This window comes from Oncorhynchus kisutch, linkage group LG3 (assembly GCF_002021735.2).
Source record: "Oncorhynchus kisutch isolate 150728-3 linkage group LG3, Okis_V2, whole genome shotgun sequence".
NCBI classification, from domain to species: domain Eukaryota; kingdom Metazoa; phylum Chordata; class Actinopteri; order Salmoniformes; family Salmonidae; genus Oncorhynchus; species Oncorhynchus kisutch.
This window is the reverse complement of record NC_034176.2, coordinates 20,478,335-20,494,262: the sequence shown is the minus strand read 5'-3', so window position 1 is coordinate 20,494,262 and position 15,928 is coordinate 20,478,335. Positions and strand designations below refer to the sequence as shown.

At 44.4% G+C, this 15,928-nt stretch overlaps 1 protein-coding gene across 2 annotated transcripts; it reads left to right on the top strand.

Moving 5' to 3' along the window:
• The first annotated feature begins 14 nt into the window (after positions 1–14).
• lrp13 (low-density lipoprotein receptor related-protein 13) lies at positions 15–9,562 on the top strand. 2 transcript variants are annotated; one of them, XM_031818652.1, is made up of 21 exons: positions 15–150; positions 332–490; positions 703–918; positions 1,070–1,285; positions 1,593–1,805; positions 1,988–2,217; positions 2,492–2,621; positions 2,756–2,946; positions 3,064–3,250; positions 3,453–3,665; positions 3,806–3,992; positions 4,255–4,462; positions 4,782–4,946; positions 5,120–5,320; positions 7,141–7,681; positions 7,772–7,891; positions 8,102–8,209; positions 8,299–8,532; positions 8,808–9,162; positions 9,312–9,405; positions 9,490–9,562. In XM_031818652.1, exons 1-21 carry the CDS (start codon positions 105–107, stop codon positions 9,511–9,513), a joined length of 4,038 nt encoding a protein of 1,345 aa, XP_031674512.1. In that variant the 5' UTR covers positions 15–104; the 3' UTR covers positions 9,514–9,562. The 2 variants fall into 2 exon arrangements, with proteins under 2 accessions (XP_031674512.1, XP_031674511.1); XM_031818651.1 differs by having other exon boundaries at positions 16–150; positions 1,064–1,285.
• The last annotated feature ends 6,366 nt before the right edge of the window (positions 9,563–15,928 follow it).

Genomic DNA, 15,928 nt, shown 5'->3' with positions numbered 1-15,928 from the left:
TGCTCCTCCCCCCTCACTGATGGTTCAATTGGTATCACTTGGCATCATTATAAAATCCTTGACCTGATCTCTTGTGTTGTTTGGTCCACTTGCATTAATCAGGCATGGCTTTCTGTTTGCTTCTGTGTATAGCAATTTTGGAAGTCACAGGTGAGCTAGTTGTTCCTAAATGGATGTGAATAATCACCCCTCCATAGTTCACATTGCTGTATTTATTGAAAAATAATTCCCTTTAATTCCCTTGAGTGTCGAAGTTCAGACCATCTCATATTTACATCTTAAACTTATAGAACGAATGTGTGATTTGTTGTGCCCTACTTTTTCCGAACAGTATTGAGTGCAGCAGCGCAGACCCCGTTGAACTGCAACCTGGGCACCAAACCTTGCAAGGATGGATCTGAGTGTGTACTCCACCAACATGTGTGCGACGGAGAAGCCGACTGTAGGGATGGTTCTGATGAGGAGGACTGCACTGTCGCATGCAATAATGGTAGGGCCCTGTTTGAGTACCTCTTCAAATTCATCCATTCCTATCTATGAAGAAATGGTTTCTACTCCATTGTTTTCATCAATTTTACTGTGTTAAACCAGGAAAGGGTATATTTTAAAGTATTCACAGTAATTATCCAAGATCTATTGAGTCAAATGCATGCTTTCAATCTGTCCGTGCATAACACTTGAAGTGTTTCATCATCCACATAGGGCAGTTTCTGTGTGCCCATGGGAAGAAATGCATTGACCAGCGGCAGGTGTGTGACGGTGTGGCCCAGTGTCAGGACCGCTCTGATGAGTTGGACTGCCTGAATTCCATGGAGGGCTGTGTTCACCACTGTGACAACAAGACCCTCTGCCTCCCAGACACCTTCCTCTGTGATGGAGAGGGGGACTGCCTGGATGGCACTGACGAAGCCAACTGCGGTAATGCCCCCTCTGTGTCACTTGCCTTTAGTTGAATTTTGAAACCATGATCCATCCTTATTTATAGCTTACAGAAGTTGAAAGATGTGAGATGTTTATTTTTGCCTTCCTTCTGGTAGTAAGGTCAGTATCACCCTATCCCTAGATTCAGACTCTACTGATTATCTTAAAAGTCATCACAATGTTGCTGAGGATAGCAACAATGGGAATACCACAATGTCTGCACCAGCACCCCTCAAGTGCCCTTTTGGCACTAAACCATGCCGGGACAGGATTGAGTGTGTTCTTTACAACCATGTGTGCGATGGAGAGGCGGACTGTAAGGATGGCTCGGATGAGGAAGAGTGTATATTAGAATGTGAACGTGGTAAGAAAATCATCAGTGATAATTAAATATATATGAACAGTAGTTTGAAGTTTTTAAAAGAATATTCCTGCCCTTGGTTTTATTGTACAGTACATCATGACAATACTCCTCTTTAGTGTAATGCATGCTTACAGTAACAACCTTTGTACTAACTAGCATACTGGAATTTACTCACATACACACAGAACATGGTTGCGTAGACCACTGTGCATGGTATGCATGTTTAGCGATTTGTCTTTGAGACGGTCCTCGGAGGTCACCATTTATCAGTGCTATTGATTGCACTTAAATGGTACTGTATGTTCAGGCCAGTTTCAGTGTGCACATGGGAAGAAATGCATTGACCAGAGGCAGGTGTGTGACGGTGTGGCCCAGTGTCAGGACCGCTCTGATGAGTTGGACTGCCTGAAGCCCATGGAGGGCTGTGTTCACCACTGTGACAAGACCCGCTGCCTCCCAGACACCTTCCTCTGTGACGGCGAGAGGGACTGCCTGGATGGCACTGATGAGGCCAACTGTGGTAAGTTTAACTTCCAATGAACTACTGAACTGGGATTATGTTAACCTTAAGTCCTAAAATGCTTGCTGAAAGAAATGGTTTAATACTCCCAACAGTGGTGCAAACACCACAGGGTTTCCCACTGTTTTACTTTCACTGATCCAAACTAAGTTAAACTCAAGAAATGTCCCTTTGACCCATAGCTGATGAGAGCTGCAATAGTGGGGAGTTCCGTTGCACCAGTGGTCAGTGTTTATCCGTAAGCATGCGCTGTGACGGGCATCCTGACTGTCAGGATCGCTCTGACGAGGAGAGCTGCACCGAGCCCCCCCAGTGCACCACCAAGCTCCGGTGCCCACAAAGCCAGGAGTGCCTGCTGGAGGAGTGGGTCTGTGATGGGGAGCAGGACTGTAAAGATGGCTCTGATGAAAAGGTGGGAATATTTAGGCTGGGTGCAATTGTTTCTGCTCTTGCCAACTCCTTATTTGGCATGACAAATGTATTAGGAGTTGGCAGGAAGCACATTGGCACCCATGCTAGGTAATATTTGAGATTTCTGCGTTTGGAGGATGTAGACGTGACTAGACGGCAAAATTAATTTGACTCCCAATTATTTTGAATGTCGTCGTTGGATACTAATGTGCTTTTGCCTCGTGATACAAATCAAAATTTAGAGCTAATACACAGTATATTGAGTTCTCTTTCAGAATTGCAAGATGGTCCAATTGAAGTGTGGCGATTTCCAGTGGGCCTGTACATCTAAGAGCCAGTGTGTTCCCAAAGCATGGAGATGTGATGGCACAAAGGACTGCGCTGATGAAAGTGATGAGGCAGGATGTGAGTAAAGTTATTTCAGCCATGTATGATTTGTTAATTACTGGATTAGTATGTGGTGACAATCTGTAACAGTAAATAAAGCCTTTAAATGAGATTGTATTAGAAATGAAGTTGGGTATTGTGTGTGTTCTCAGGTGGTCAGGTAGCAACATGCCCCTCTCACCAGTTCCAGTGTGGCAGTACGTGGGAGTGTTTGGACACAGCCCTGGTGTGTGACACGGTCAGAAACTGTGCTAATGGTTCTGACGAGGGTGGCAACTGCCAAGCAAAGTGTCCAGACAAAACCCAATGTGCCCATAACTGTTACAGCACACCACATGGAACGGTGAGTAATGGGGGGGGCTTGTGTAGTTTGTTACAAAGCTTCTTGAAGTACAGTTTTGTCTCACGTTTTAGATTTCTGAGTGACCTCTTCTAACGATTTCCTTTTTCCTCGATGTAGAGGTGTGGCTGTAAGGCTGGTTACCGACTCCAAGAGGACACAGTGTCCTGTGTTGATATTGATGAGTGTGAAGGCGGTAGACCAGGTGTTTGCAGCCACCTATGCGTCAACACCCAGGGCTCCTTCCAGTGTCATTGCTACCCTGGTTACCTGCTGGAATCTGATGGTCGCCGCTGCAAGATCACAGGTAAAAAAAAAAAAAAAAAATCCAGATTTGTGACCAATCATGGAAATTCCCTCTGCTGGATGGGGTCTTTAGATATTTGTTTTAATTAAGGGAGACTGCACAAAGGTGAACAGCATTTGTGAATGCAGAGTATTGTCCGGAGAAAGTACTCACCTATTAATTTAACACAGTAGGCCTATAACAACCCACTGTCTTCCCACAGGTGAGCCCTACCTACTGGCCTCTGTGCAGACTGAGCTGTTCCTGTTTGGGCTGAGAAGCAGCAGTCTGGATGTCCTGGTGTCCTCTGCTAAGAAAGCCATCCTGTCCCTGGACTATGACTGGAGGGATCAGAAAGTGTTCTGGGTCAGCCTGGATTCAGAGAGCATCAAATGGTCCTCTCTAGACCAGAAAAAGAGAGGAACTCTTGTCAAAGGTTAGTTGTGTGGTTAAACTGAGAATCTGTTAAACTGGTTGCGACTGTAAAAATAGCACATCTTATAAAAAGCACAGGCTAGTGTTCACTGGGGTTAACTAAAACTAACATAATCGTAATCCTTTTAATCTCACTTACAGGCATCAAATCTGATTGCATTGCTGTTGACTGGGTAGGGAGAAACCTGTACTGGATTGATGGCATTGGAGGTGGTCGGATTATTGCTGTTGGATTAAACTCAACCATCATAAACTCTATGGATCTCACAGTCATCCTCGATGAGGACTTCGAACAACCGCTCTCTCTGGCACTCCTGCCACAGAAGGGGCAAGTTATTTTCTAGGTGTAACACAAGTGGCACCCACCCAAACAATCTGTTATTCTAGTGATTTTTGTATACGTTTGGTGATGTTGACTAAACTAATACATGCGGCTAAACCGTGTTGATCAGGGGCAGGCTCCTGCTTATTGAATTGGTTTCCACCTAGAGATGTTTAACTACTGTCCTATGATAGGATCATGGTCTTTGATGGCTGATGCATTACTGTCAGTAATGAATAATAAAATATTGATTTGGCTTTAACTGCAGGATCATGTTCTGGTCAGAGATTGGTAACGAGGTGAAGATTGAGCGGGCGGGAATGGACGGGTCTGAGAGGAGAGTAGTGGTCAGTCACAGCCTCAGCCTCAGCTGGCCAGGCGGTCTGGCTGTGGACACACTAGGGGAGAGGATCTACTGGACGGACGAGAAGCTCCGGTGCATCGGCTCAGCCAGCCTGGATGGCGAGGACATTGAGGTACTACAGAAATGAGTTTGCATACGACTAGATCAGACTTGTATTGCGTGTTGCTGTATGCCAAGGTGCATGAAATTAAATCCACATGGGTTGGATACCCTAGATCCCTCAAACTCAACTCTGGCTCTTGAAGCCAGTTACACTGCTTTTCTCATTGTTCTGCTCTAATCAGACTGGTTTAGATGTGGGACACCAGGTGTGTGCATGCAATTAATGATCAAGTAGAACACAAGCAGCAGGTTCTGGACCTCATAGGGTTAGACCCCAGGCCTTGATAAAGGCGCATTGTAACATTTATCTGTTCCTTTCATTCCTGAAGCTTCTGCAGATGATGGAGACCATCAACCCGTTCTCTGTCACAGTTTACAATGACCTGATCTACTGGTCAGACACCAGGAGGAGAACTATTCAAAGGGCTCATAAAATCACTGGAAAGAACCGCAAAGTTCTACTCAAACGACCTGGACAACCTTTTGGACTGAAAGCAAGTATACGAGCCCCCAATTTAAATGAATATTAATGCATGCATTATGTAAACCATTATGTTAATTTCACCTAAATAGGATTAAATTATGCAATGGGTTTGCTGTAATTACACAAGCAACCTCTCTTCCTTTTTGATGTAAGCTTAATGATTTGTGTCGTTCTGGGATGCAGATCATTCATCCACTTCTGCAGACAAGCAATGAGCGTCCCTGTGAGAACCTTCGTTGCTCTCACCTGTGTGTGCTGGGCCCAGGCCCCAAAGGGGTCTGCAAGTGTCCCTCTGGTCTGCTCCTAGCTGAGGATGGCCTCACCTGCTCCAACCTGGTCAACTCTGCCTTCCTCTTGGTGCTCTCGCCAACTGTTGTCACACAGGTATGACTCTGGCCACTGCAGGTTTACCCATTTCACTTGGTACTGCACTATATTCAATGCCACTAGGTACATATTGTGTGAAGTAATAGTCTGTCTTCTAATTTGAATTGAGTTTTATTTCAGTATACATGGCAGCTAAAACAGTTTAGGAATGCTTGGTTACCTTCACAAAAGCTGTCAGTAATAAGCTGGGCTTTGAAAGGCTGTGGAAGCCCGGTTGACTTTCCTTGCCATTTGTGTGCAATTCAGGAATAAACATTAAGATTCTCCACCTTGTAATTCAACACTTTATATACACTGCTCCCAAAAAAATAAAGGGGACACTAAAATAACACATCCTAGATCTGAATGAAATATTCTTATTAAACACGTTTTTCTTTACATAGTTTAATATGCTGACAACAAAATCACACAAATTATCAATGGAAATCAAATCCAGACCTCCATGGGTTGATAAATTTGGAGTCTCACTCAAAATTAAAGTGGAAAACCACACTACAGGCTGATCCAACTTTGATGTAATGTCCTTAAAACAAGTCAAAATGAGACTCCGTAGTGTGTGTGTGGCCTCCACGTGCCTGTATGACCTCCCTACAACGCCTGGGCATGCTCCTGATGAGGTGCCGGATGGTCTCCTGAGGAATCTCCTCCCAGACCTGGACTAAAGCATCCGCCAACTCCTGGACAGTCTGTGGTGTGGCGTTGGTGGATGGAGCGAGACATGATGTCCCAGATGTGCTCAATTGGATTTAGGTCTGGGGAACGGGCGGGCCAGTCCAATGCCTTCCTCTTGCAGGAACTGCTGACACACTCCAGCCACATGAGGTCTTGCAGTAGGAGGAACCCAGGGCCAACCGCACCAGCATATGGTCTCACGGGGTCTGAGGATCTCATCTCGGTACCTAATGGCAGTCAGGCTACCTCTGGCGAGCACATGGCGGGCTGTGCGGCCCCCCACACATGACTGACCCACCGCCAAACCGGTCATGCTGGAGGATGTTGCAGGCAGCAGAACGTTCTCCACGCCGTCTCCAGACTCTGTCACATGTGCTCAGTGTGAACCTGCTTTCATCTGTGTAGAGCACAGGGTGCCAGTGGCCAATTTGCCAATCTGTGTTCTCTGGCAAATGCCAAACGTCCTGCACGGTGTTGGGCTGTAAGCCCAAGCCCCACCTGTGGACGTCGGGCCCTCATACCACCCTCATGGAGTCTGTTTCTGACCGTTTGAGCAGACACATGCACATTTGTGGCCTGCTGGAGGTCATTTTGCAGGGCTCTGGCAGTGCTCCTCCTTGCACAAAGGCGGAGGTAGCGGTCCTGCTGCTGGGTTGTTGCCCTCCTACGGCCTCCTCCACGTCTCCTGATGTACTGGCCTGTCTCCTGGTAGCGCCTCCATGCTCTGGACACTACGCTGACAGACACAGCAAACCTTCTTGCCACAGCTCGCATTGATGTGCCATCCTGGATGAGCTGCGCTACCTGAGCCACTTGTGTGGGTGTAGACTCCGTCTCATGCTACCACTAGAGTGAAAGCACCGCCAGCATTCAAGTGACCAAACATCAGCCAGGAAGCATAGGAACTGAGAAGTGGTCTGTGGTCACCACCTGCAGAACCACTCCTTTATTGGGGGTGTCTTGCTAATTGCATGTAATTTCCACCTGTTGTCTATTCCACTTGCACAACAGCATGTGAAATGTATTGTCAATCTGTGAAATCAAACTGTCCACTTAGGAAGCAACACTGAAGTGCGATTGATTTGGAGTTACATAAAGTGTTCCCTTTATTTTTTTGAGCAGTGTATGTATATATATTTCTTTAGATCTACCTGCAGACCATGCACAGTGCTGTGTTTCTGAAAAGCTGGCCGGAGCACCTCGCCCTACCTCTCCCCAATGTCAACGAGGCAGCGATGTTGGATTACACCCTGCAAGATCAGACTCTGTACCTAGCTGACTCTGGCCAATCGTCTGTAGTCCTCTTCAAGCTGAAGGAGACCGGCTTGGTGCCTCGCGGCCAGTTCCTGCAACTCCAAGGGGACACAGTTACAGCCCTGGCTCTAGACTGGATAACCCTCAGCGTATACTGGAGTAGCACCAAGCAGCCACGGCTGCAGGTTACCTCTTCCAGTGGGGAACACACTGCTGTGTTAATTCGGGATATTGGAAGTCTGGAGTCCATAGCGCTTCACCCACTCAGTGGAAGACTCTGTTTTACCAACCTGGCCAAGCAGGAGGAAGGCGCTCAGGTGGAGTGTGCTCACATGGATGGGGTGAAGCGCGCTCCGGTGTGGAAGGATGCTTTTCAGCCCACCTCCCTGACATTCTCCAACAAGGGCAATGAGATCTACTGGGCTGACATCGGTGAGGAATTCATTGTTTATAGATTTTTAGAAGGTTTTTACTCTATCTATAGTAGTGGTGGTGAGGTAATACAACAAGTCTATGTTCTAGGTTATGGGGTGATCGGCTCTGTCAGAGTTGATGGTACTGGATACAAGGAGTTTAAGACTGGGGATGGCCTGACTGCATTTGCACTCAGCAACGGCATGCTCCTCTGGGCGACAGACAGTGGTAATGTGGATTATTTTTAAATGGCTGCTTCCACCAGAACCTAGTGCTATGTTATGTCTTACTGTGGTTAGTAGATGGCTCTGTTTAGTCATTAACCAAAGTAGCACTAACAAGGACAATGGTTGATCTTTAACCCAAAGTTCTTTCACTGGTTTTGGATTATCATGGATGTTGAGTTGATCATGTACATGTTCCTATCAAATGCTTCAGACACAACCAAAGTTTGGTATAGAGATGATCCATTGACTAAGAAGCTTTGGTTCGAGGTAAACACTGAAATTGTCAGTTTGAAGGCGTACAGCAAGTCCAGCCAGATGGGTAAGAGGACACATTTGCACATAACCCACTACTCTATAATTTACTGATATGTGACTTTTCAACCTTTACTCTTTCTCATCCATTTCCAGGCTCCAACCTCTGCTCAGATGGGAATGGAGACTGCAGTCACTTGTGTTTGGCTCTTCCTGGTGGTAGGACCTGTAGGTGTGCCCATGACCATTACCCAGTCAATGTCACATACTGCGCCCCAGACCAGCACTGCCCAGCTGGAAGTAGACCCTGTCTGGATGGGCACACATGCTTCCCCCTGGAGAAGTTCTGTGATGGACATCCTGACTGCTCTGACACTTCAGATGAGAACTGCAAGTCTTCTTTCCATTATTGATGTTTCAATCTTCCCTTTCCCATTGTTATGAGCTTAAGAAAAGATTATCACAGTTCAATTACAAAGATTTCTTTTCTATCATAACTCCGCATTCTCCAATCCTGGTCTTGGGGACCACAAGTGTTTACGCGTCCTTATTTAAATCTGGTGTGTAGTGCTAAGGAAAAAAACAAATGTGCAGCTCTTGAATCGCTGTCATAATTTAAACTAATTCGAATACAAACTGGTCTTGTGTATTCCCCATTGTCTCAGGTGTCCATCTCAAAGGGAAGTCTGTCAAGGCCAAAGCCCCAAACCAGCTTCCCAGTCCCAGCTTTCCTATACCTGCAGATCCTGGCTCCACCTCTCTGGACAACAGTTGGCTGGTGAGAAACCTGGAAGCCCAGCAGTGTAGTGAAAAGCACTGCAATGGGAATGGGGAGTGTGTGGAGACCAATGGGGGCATCTCCTGTTCCTGTGGTTTAGGCTACAGTGGAGACTCCTGCCAAAACCAGCTCACCAAGACTATGCAAGGCCCACTCATCTATGGGGCCATTGGCCTCTGTGCTGCAATTGTTGTTATCAGTGTCCTCGCTGCGGTGGTTAAGAGGAAGACTGCAAACACAAGGTACACCATAACAAACTGCTTGATACTGTAGGTCTTCCCCCTTAATGTCTCCACAATATCGATCTGTTCTCGTGGTGTTTCAGAATCCATTCTGACGTTTAGCCAGTTTGTGTCAAGATTGAGATTATATTCACCTTTTCCATTCCCAGGAGAGCTAACCCTGTGGCAAAGCAGACTAGTATGATTGAGCTGGAGAAGGGTGACGGTTGTGAAGGAGCTTCACCTAACAGTGACTTTGCAGAGGTACAGTAGGCTGTTATACTGTATTTTAAAGCAGTTGATTGAAAACATCGGATGTTTTGCTTCATGGTTGCTTTTATTTCACAGGAAGTGGTGTCGTCTGTGGATTAACTCATTTATCAGCAGCCTCTTTCTATTCAATAAAGTTTCATTTTCTACAGTTCTGTTTGTCTTTATCTACACAATTCAAATGAACATTTTGCTTCTGAGTATCTCTACATAAGTTTAGTTGTGAGTTCTTGTGTATGAAAGGAAGGCTAGATTTGACAATTGAGAAATGACTCCTGCGTTATTGGTTTTAGTTATGAAGTCAAAGCTTTCAATATGTCTTTGGGTCGGGGCGCGGCTCGCCACGAAGAGTGACCATATACCACAAACACCGTGTCCTTTTGCTATTATAAACTGGTTACCAACATAGTGCCTGTGAGTAATAATGAGTCACTCAAAACGTGTTAAACACTAATCTCTGTACCCAACATGTAAAATTATCTCTAAGGTCCCTCAGTTGAGCAGTGAATTTCAAACGCTGATTAAACCACAAAGACCAGGGAGATGTTCCAATGCCTCTCAAAGGGCACCTATTGGTATAAATAAAAAGCAGACCTTGAATATCCCTTAAGCATAAGTTCATTACATTTTCGATGCTGTCTAAACACACTGTCACTAAGCTACAGGAGTTCTTCCTGAATCTGTTGCCCGAGAGGAAGGAAACCGCTCTGGGATATCGCCATAAGGCCAGTGTTGATTTTAAGAATTAAATGGCTGTGATGGGAGAACTGCTGGATCAACATTGCAGTTACTCCACAATACTAACAGAATTCAGTGGCAAGGAAGCCTATACTACAAAACATGCATCCTGTTTGCAACTTTGCTACGGAAGGCCCTAAAGTAATACTGCTGAGAATTTACCAAAGCAATGAACTTTTTGTCTTTAGTGTTGTGTAAATACAACATTGAGTACCACTCTCCATATTCAACTATAGTGGTGACTGCATCATGGGTATGCTTGTAATTTGTTAATGACTGAGGAGTTTCGAGCTGGGAAAAATGGTGCTAAGCACAATCCTATGGGGAAAACCTGGTCTGCTTTCCACCAGACACTGGGAGATGACTTGTCCTTTCAGAAGGACGATGACCAAAAATTAGGCCAAATCTACATGAGTTGCTTACCAAGAAGACGGTTCCTGCGTGGCAGTAAAGTTCACGTAGATTTAAGTTAACGCAAGACCTGAAAATGGTTGTCTTGCAATGCTCAACCTGTGGCAGCGCTTGAAGAATGGGCAAAGGTGGCACAACCAAGGTGTAGAAAGCTCTTAGACGTACCTAGAAAGTATTGACTGAATATTTATGCAAATACATGCTATTAAATTTCTAATCACTTTCATCAGGTGTGGAGATGGGTGAGAATCTATTTTGAGTAAGGGCTGTAATGTGGAATAAGTCTAGGGGTATACATTTTTCTTGCGTCATACCTGTGGGATATTGACAAACGCATGGCTGAAATGCTGTTTCAGCTCATCTGCATCCAGGACTAAAACTACTTGGTTTAATTTTTTTTTTACTTTTAAGGCCTTATGATTCTGAAATTAGTTTATGTAGCCTTGAGTGACATGGCCTGGTGAATCACCTTTGTCAAAGCATGCTGCATTGCGTGAGAGGGCATGTGTATTTGACAGTCGTTTCTATTTAATGTGCCAATGCTTGGTGGTTCCAAACTTCTATTTATTAATGGAGGCCACTGTGTTCTTGGGGACCTTCAATGTTGCAGAAATGTTTTGGTACCCTTCCCCAGATCTGTGCCTCGACACAATCCTGTCTCTGGGCTCTACGGACAATTCCTTCAACCTCATGGCTTGGTTTTTGCTCTGACAACTATGGGACCCTTTTTATATAGTCAGGTGTATGCACCTTTCCAAATCATGTCTAATCATTTTAACGTACTAAAGGTGGACTCCAAGTTGGAGATACGTCAAGGATGATCATTGGAAAAGGGATGCATCTGAGCTCAATTTTGAGTCTCATAGCAAAGGGTCTGAATAAGGTATTACATTTTATTATATACATTTCAAACCTGTTTTCGCTTTGTCATTATGGGGTATTGTGTAGATCAGGATTTTTTTATTTTTTATGTATCAGTTTTAGAGTAAGACTGTAATGTAACAAAATGTGGAAAAAGGGAAGGTCTGAATGCACTGTATATTTTAACCTGCTCTGACTAATACTGAACATGAAGGGAAAACGGTGTAGTTGGAATAGGATAACTACCAGCCATATTTTATGATCAATTCCCCATGTACTCACATTATGCTGCAATGTGATTGCAGCTTCTCTGCTTCAAGCAAAATATGTTTTGGTCTGTTTGTTTTTTCCCACGAAAGAAATAAGGTTGTTCTTTTGGTTTGCTGGTTTCCTATGATTAAATAAACATTATTCCGGTGATGACTAGACTGTTTTTCATTGTTTACACAAACCACAACATGTTTAGCGTTTTGTCTTCACATTGGTTCATTTATTCTCTAATTATTCAGTAAAGATATCTTAATCGGTTTGCTGGATACTCTCTAATTAAAGGATTTTGGGGGGTTGAATTTGAAAGGTTATCTTCAAATATAGACAAGACTAAAGTGTATATTGCCTTGGAAATTAGTCAAATGAATTATTGATCCCACCCACTTCTACTTGTCTTGCATATAAACATGCCCCATTCAAACATCTGTTCATAATGTCCTTTTGATTTTAGTCTTACCTGCACAGGATATGCAGTAGGAACATCAGCTTTGAATTTGTATTCATTTAGTCTGTAAACTCCTTTTAATGCTGAAGAGGACACTCCAACTAATCAAGATCATGATTAGTGTAACAGCTTTACTACTTGTCTTTTCCCATAGTACTATTGAGGGGACCACATGAAAATTAACATTTTTACTTACATTTATTTTACTCTTTGAGAAATGAAGGAACATAGTGGAGATTCTAAGGACCACACTTTATGCTTTCTTTATGGTGACGGTAACATCTTCCAACCCAGTGAGTGAGTGTCCTTTTTATAATTGTCATCTAATGCACCATACTGTCCAAGATTACATAAAGTGAGAGTGTAAAAGGTGTGCTGTGTTTCTCTACACCAAAATATGATTGTATTTGTGAAAATGGGTAATTCGGCATAGGTTCTATTTTAGAACTAAGTCTTTCGAGTCATCCTCAGAGGTCATTGGTCCACCATAGACAACCCTTCAGACACCTGGAAGGAGACAGACCTACCAGACAGTTTTAACCCTAACCCAGTCTCACAATCCTCAGAAGCTGAAGCTACACAAACCTCCCTTCAAACCTACAACTCAAATCATGTCACATGCACCGAATACAACAGGTGCAGAACTTAGTGAAATGCTTACTTAGTTACAAGCTCAACCAACAATGCAGGTAAGAAAATACAAAAAAAATAGTAAAATAATTCAAGAGCAGCAGTAAAATAACAACAGGGCTATATACAGGGAGTACCCATAAAGAGTCAATGTGTGGGGGCACCGGTGTCGAGGTAATTGAGGTAATATGTACATGTAGGTAGTTATTAAAGTGACTATGCATAGATAAGAGAGTAGCAGCAGTGTGGAAGAGGGGGGGGAATTGTAAATAGTCTGGGTAGCCATTTGATCAGATGTTCATGAGTCTTATGGCTTGGGGGTAGAAACTGTTTAGAAGCCTCTTGGACCTAGACATGGTGCTCCGTTACCACTTGCCGTGCGCTAGCAGAGAGAACAGTCTATGACTAGGGTGGCTAGAGTCTGACAATTTTTGGGCCTTCCTCTGACACTGCCTGGTATAGAGGTCCTGGATGGCAGGAAGCTTGGCCCCAGTGATGTACTGGGCCGCACGCACTACCCTCTAGTGCCTTGCGGTCAGAGGCCAAGCAGTTGCCATCCTAGGCAGTGATGCAACCAGATAATGGTGTTGATGTGAGCCATGACCAGCCTTTCAAAGTATTTCATGGCTACAGACGTGAGTGCTACCGGTCGGAAGTCATTTAGGCAGGTTACCTTAGTGTTCTTGGGCACAGGGACTGTGGTGGTATTACAGACTCAGACAGGGAGAGGTTGAAAATGTCAGTGAAGACACTTGCCAGTTGGTCAGCGCATGCCCGGAGCATATGTCCTGGTAATCTGTCTGGCCCTGTGGCCTTGTGAATGTTGACCTGTTTAAAGGTCTTACTCACATCGGCTGTGGAGAGCGTGATCACAGTCGTCCGGAACAGCTGATGCTCTCATGCATGTTTCAGTGATACTTGCCTCCTCGAAGCGAGCATAGAAGTTATTTAGCTCGTCTGGTAGGCTTATGTCAATGGGCAGCTCTCGGCTGTGCTTCCCTTTGTAGTCTGTAATCGTTTGCAAGCCCTGCCATATCCGACGAGCGTCAGAGCCAGTGTAGTACGATTCGATCTTAGTCTTGTATTGAGGCTTTGCCGGTTTGATGGTTCGTCGGAGGGCATAGAGGGATTTCTTATAAGCTTCCAGGTTAGAGTTCCGCTCCTTGAAAGCGGCAGCTCTACCCTTTAGCTCAGTGTGAATGTTGCCTGTAATCCATGGCTTCTGGTCGGGGTATGTACGTACAGTCACTGTGGGGATGATGTCATCAATGCACTTATTGATGAAGGCAGTGACTATGGTGATGTACTCCATTCTGTGCTAGCAAAACCATCCTGTAGTTTAGTATCTGCTTCATCAGACCACTTTTTAAAAGACCAAGTAACTGGTGCTTCCTGCTTAAATTTTTGCTATCAGGAGGATAGAATTATGGTCAAATTTGCCAAAAGGAGGGCAAGGGAGAGCTTTGTACACGTCTCTGTGTGGAGTAAAGGTGGTCTAGAGTTTTTTTCCTCCCTGGTTGCACATTTACCATGTTGATAGAAATTAGGTAAAACTGATTTAAGTTTCCCTGCATTAAAGTCCCCGGCCACTAAGAGTGCCGCCTCTGGATGAGCATTTTCCTGTTTCCTTATGGTGGTTTTAGTGCCAGCATTGGTCTGTGGTGGTATGTAGACAGCTACGAAAAATAAAATACAGATGATAGTTTAGTCTACAGCAGGTATACCCAAACAGGGGTTTGCCATCGGGGGTACGCCAATAGACGCCTCACAAATCCTCAACTGGCAGCTTCATTAAATAGTACCCGCAAAACACCAGTCTCAACGTCAACAATGAAGAGTCGACTGTGCAAATCTGCCTAAAAGGCTAGTATCCCAATGAAAAAGCTATATCTCAGACTGGCCAATAAAAATTAAAGATTAAGATGGGCAAAAGAACACAGACACTGGACAGCATCCCGGAGTCGCCTCTTCACTGTTGAGACTGGTGTTTTGCGGGTACTATTTAATGAGCTGCCAGTTGAGGACTTGGGAGGCGTCTATTTGGCGTACCCCCGACGGCAAACCCCAGTACGTCTTCTTGCTCAGTTGTGCACCGGGGCCTCCCACTCCTCTTTCTATTCTGGTTGGAGCCAGTTTCTTGGCCATTTCTCACATAGAATAGCCTTAATTGTTCAGAACAAGAATAGACTGACGAGTTTCAGAAGAAAGGTCTTTGTTTCTGGCCCTTTTGAGCCTGTAATCAAACCCACAAATGCTGATGCTACAGATACTAAACTAGTCTAAAGAAGGCCAGTTTTATTGCTTCTTTAAATCAGCACAATAGATTTCAGCTGTGCTAACATAATTGAAAAAGGGTTTTCTAATGATTAATTAGCCTTTTCAAATGATAAACTTGGATTAGCTAACACAACATGCCATTGGAACACAGGAGTGGTTGCTGATAATGGGCCTCTTTACACCAATGTAGATATTCCTTTATTTTTTTATTTTTTTTATCTGCCGTTTCCAGCCACAATACTCATTTACAACATTTCTGATAAATGTGATGTTATTTTAAATGGACAAAAAAATGTTGCTTTTCTTTAAAAAAACAAGGACATTTCTAAGTGAACGTTGGCTAAAAGTACAGATGGCAAAGGGAGATTTGCCACTCGCCACCTGATCCTCACATGGCACCCCGATCTCTTTCCGTGAAATCTCAGTTTCTTTCTCCAGCGAATGACGGGGATGAGGGCCTGTTCGGGTGTTGAGTACATCCTTACCGTCAAAAATAATTTGTCCAATTCGAGGTGAGTAATCACTGTTCTGATGTCCAGAATCTCTTTTCGGTCATAAGAGACAGTAGCAGCAACATTATGTACAAAATAAGTTACAAACAATGCGAAAAAACTAAACAAAATAGCACGGTGGGTTAAGAGCCAATAAAACGGCAGGCATCCTTTCCGGCGCCATCTTTCATGAATCAGCAGATTCAATAAAATGCCCAGAAAATGAGTCTTCTTCACAACACCCAGTCATCATCGCAGTGACTGATTCTCCTAGTCTGACTTCTGATGGTGGCACAACAGCTCTGCCATCAGTCACTGACATAATCACGTTCCAAGAATTCCATGTGGACACAACTCCTCCCCCAGCCCCATACATCATTGGGCCCACTCCTCA

Excerpts from the sequence above, each read along its gene's own strand:
- lrp13 (XM_031818651.1), top strand. The coding sequence starts at position 105 with ATGGCTTTCTGTTTGCTTCTGTGTATAGCAATTTTGGAAGTCACAG. Across the intron at positions 4,463-4,781 it reads TGGATGGCGAGGACATTGAG|CTTCTGCAGATGATGGAGAC; the intron begins GTACTACAGAAA and ends TCATTCCTGAAG. Across the intron at positions 4,947-5,119 it reads GACAACCTTTTGGACTGAAA|ATCATTCATCCACTTCTGCA; the intron begins GCAAGTATACGA and ends TCTGGGATGCAG.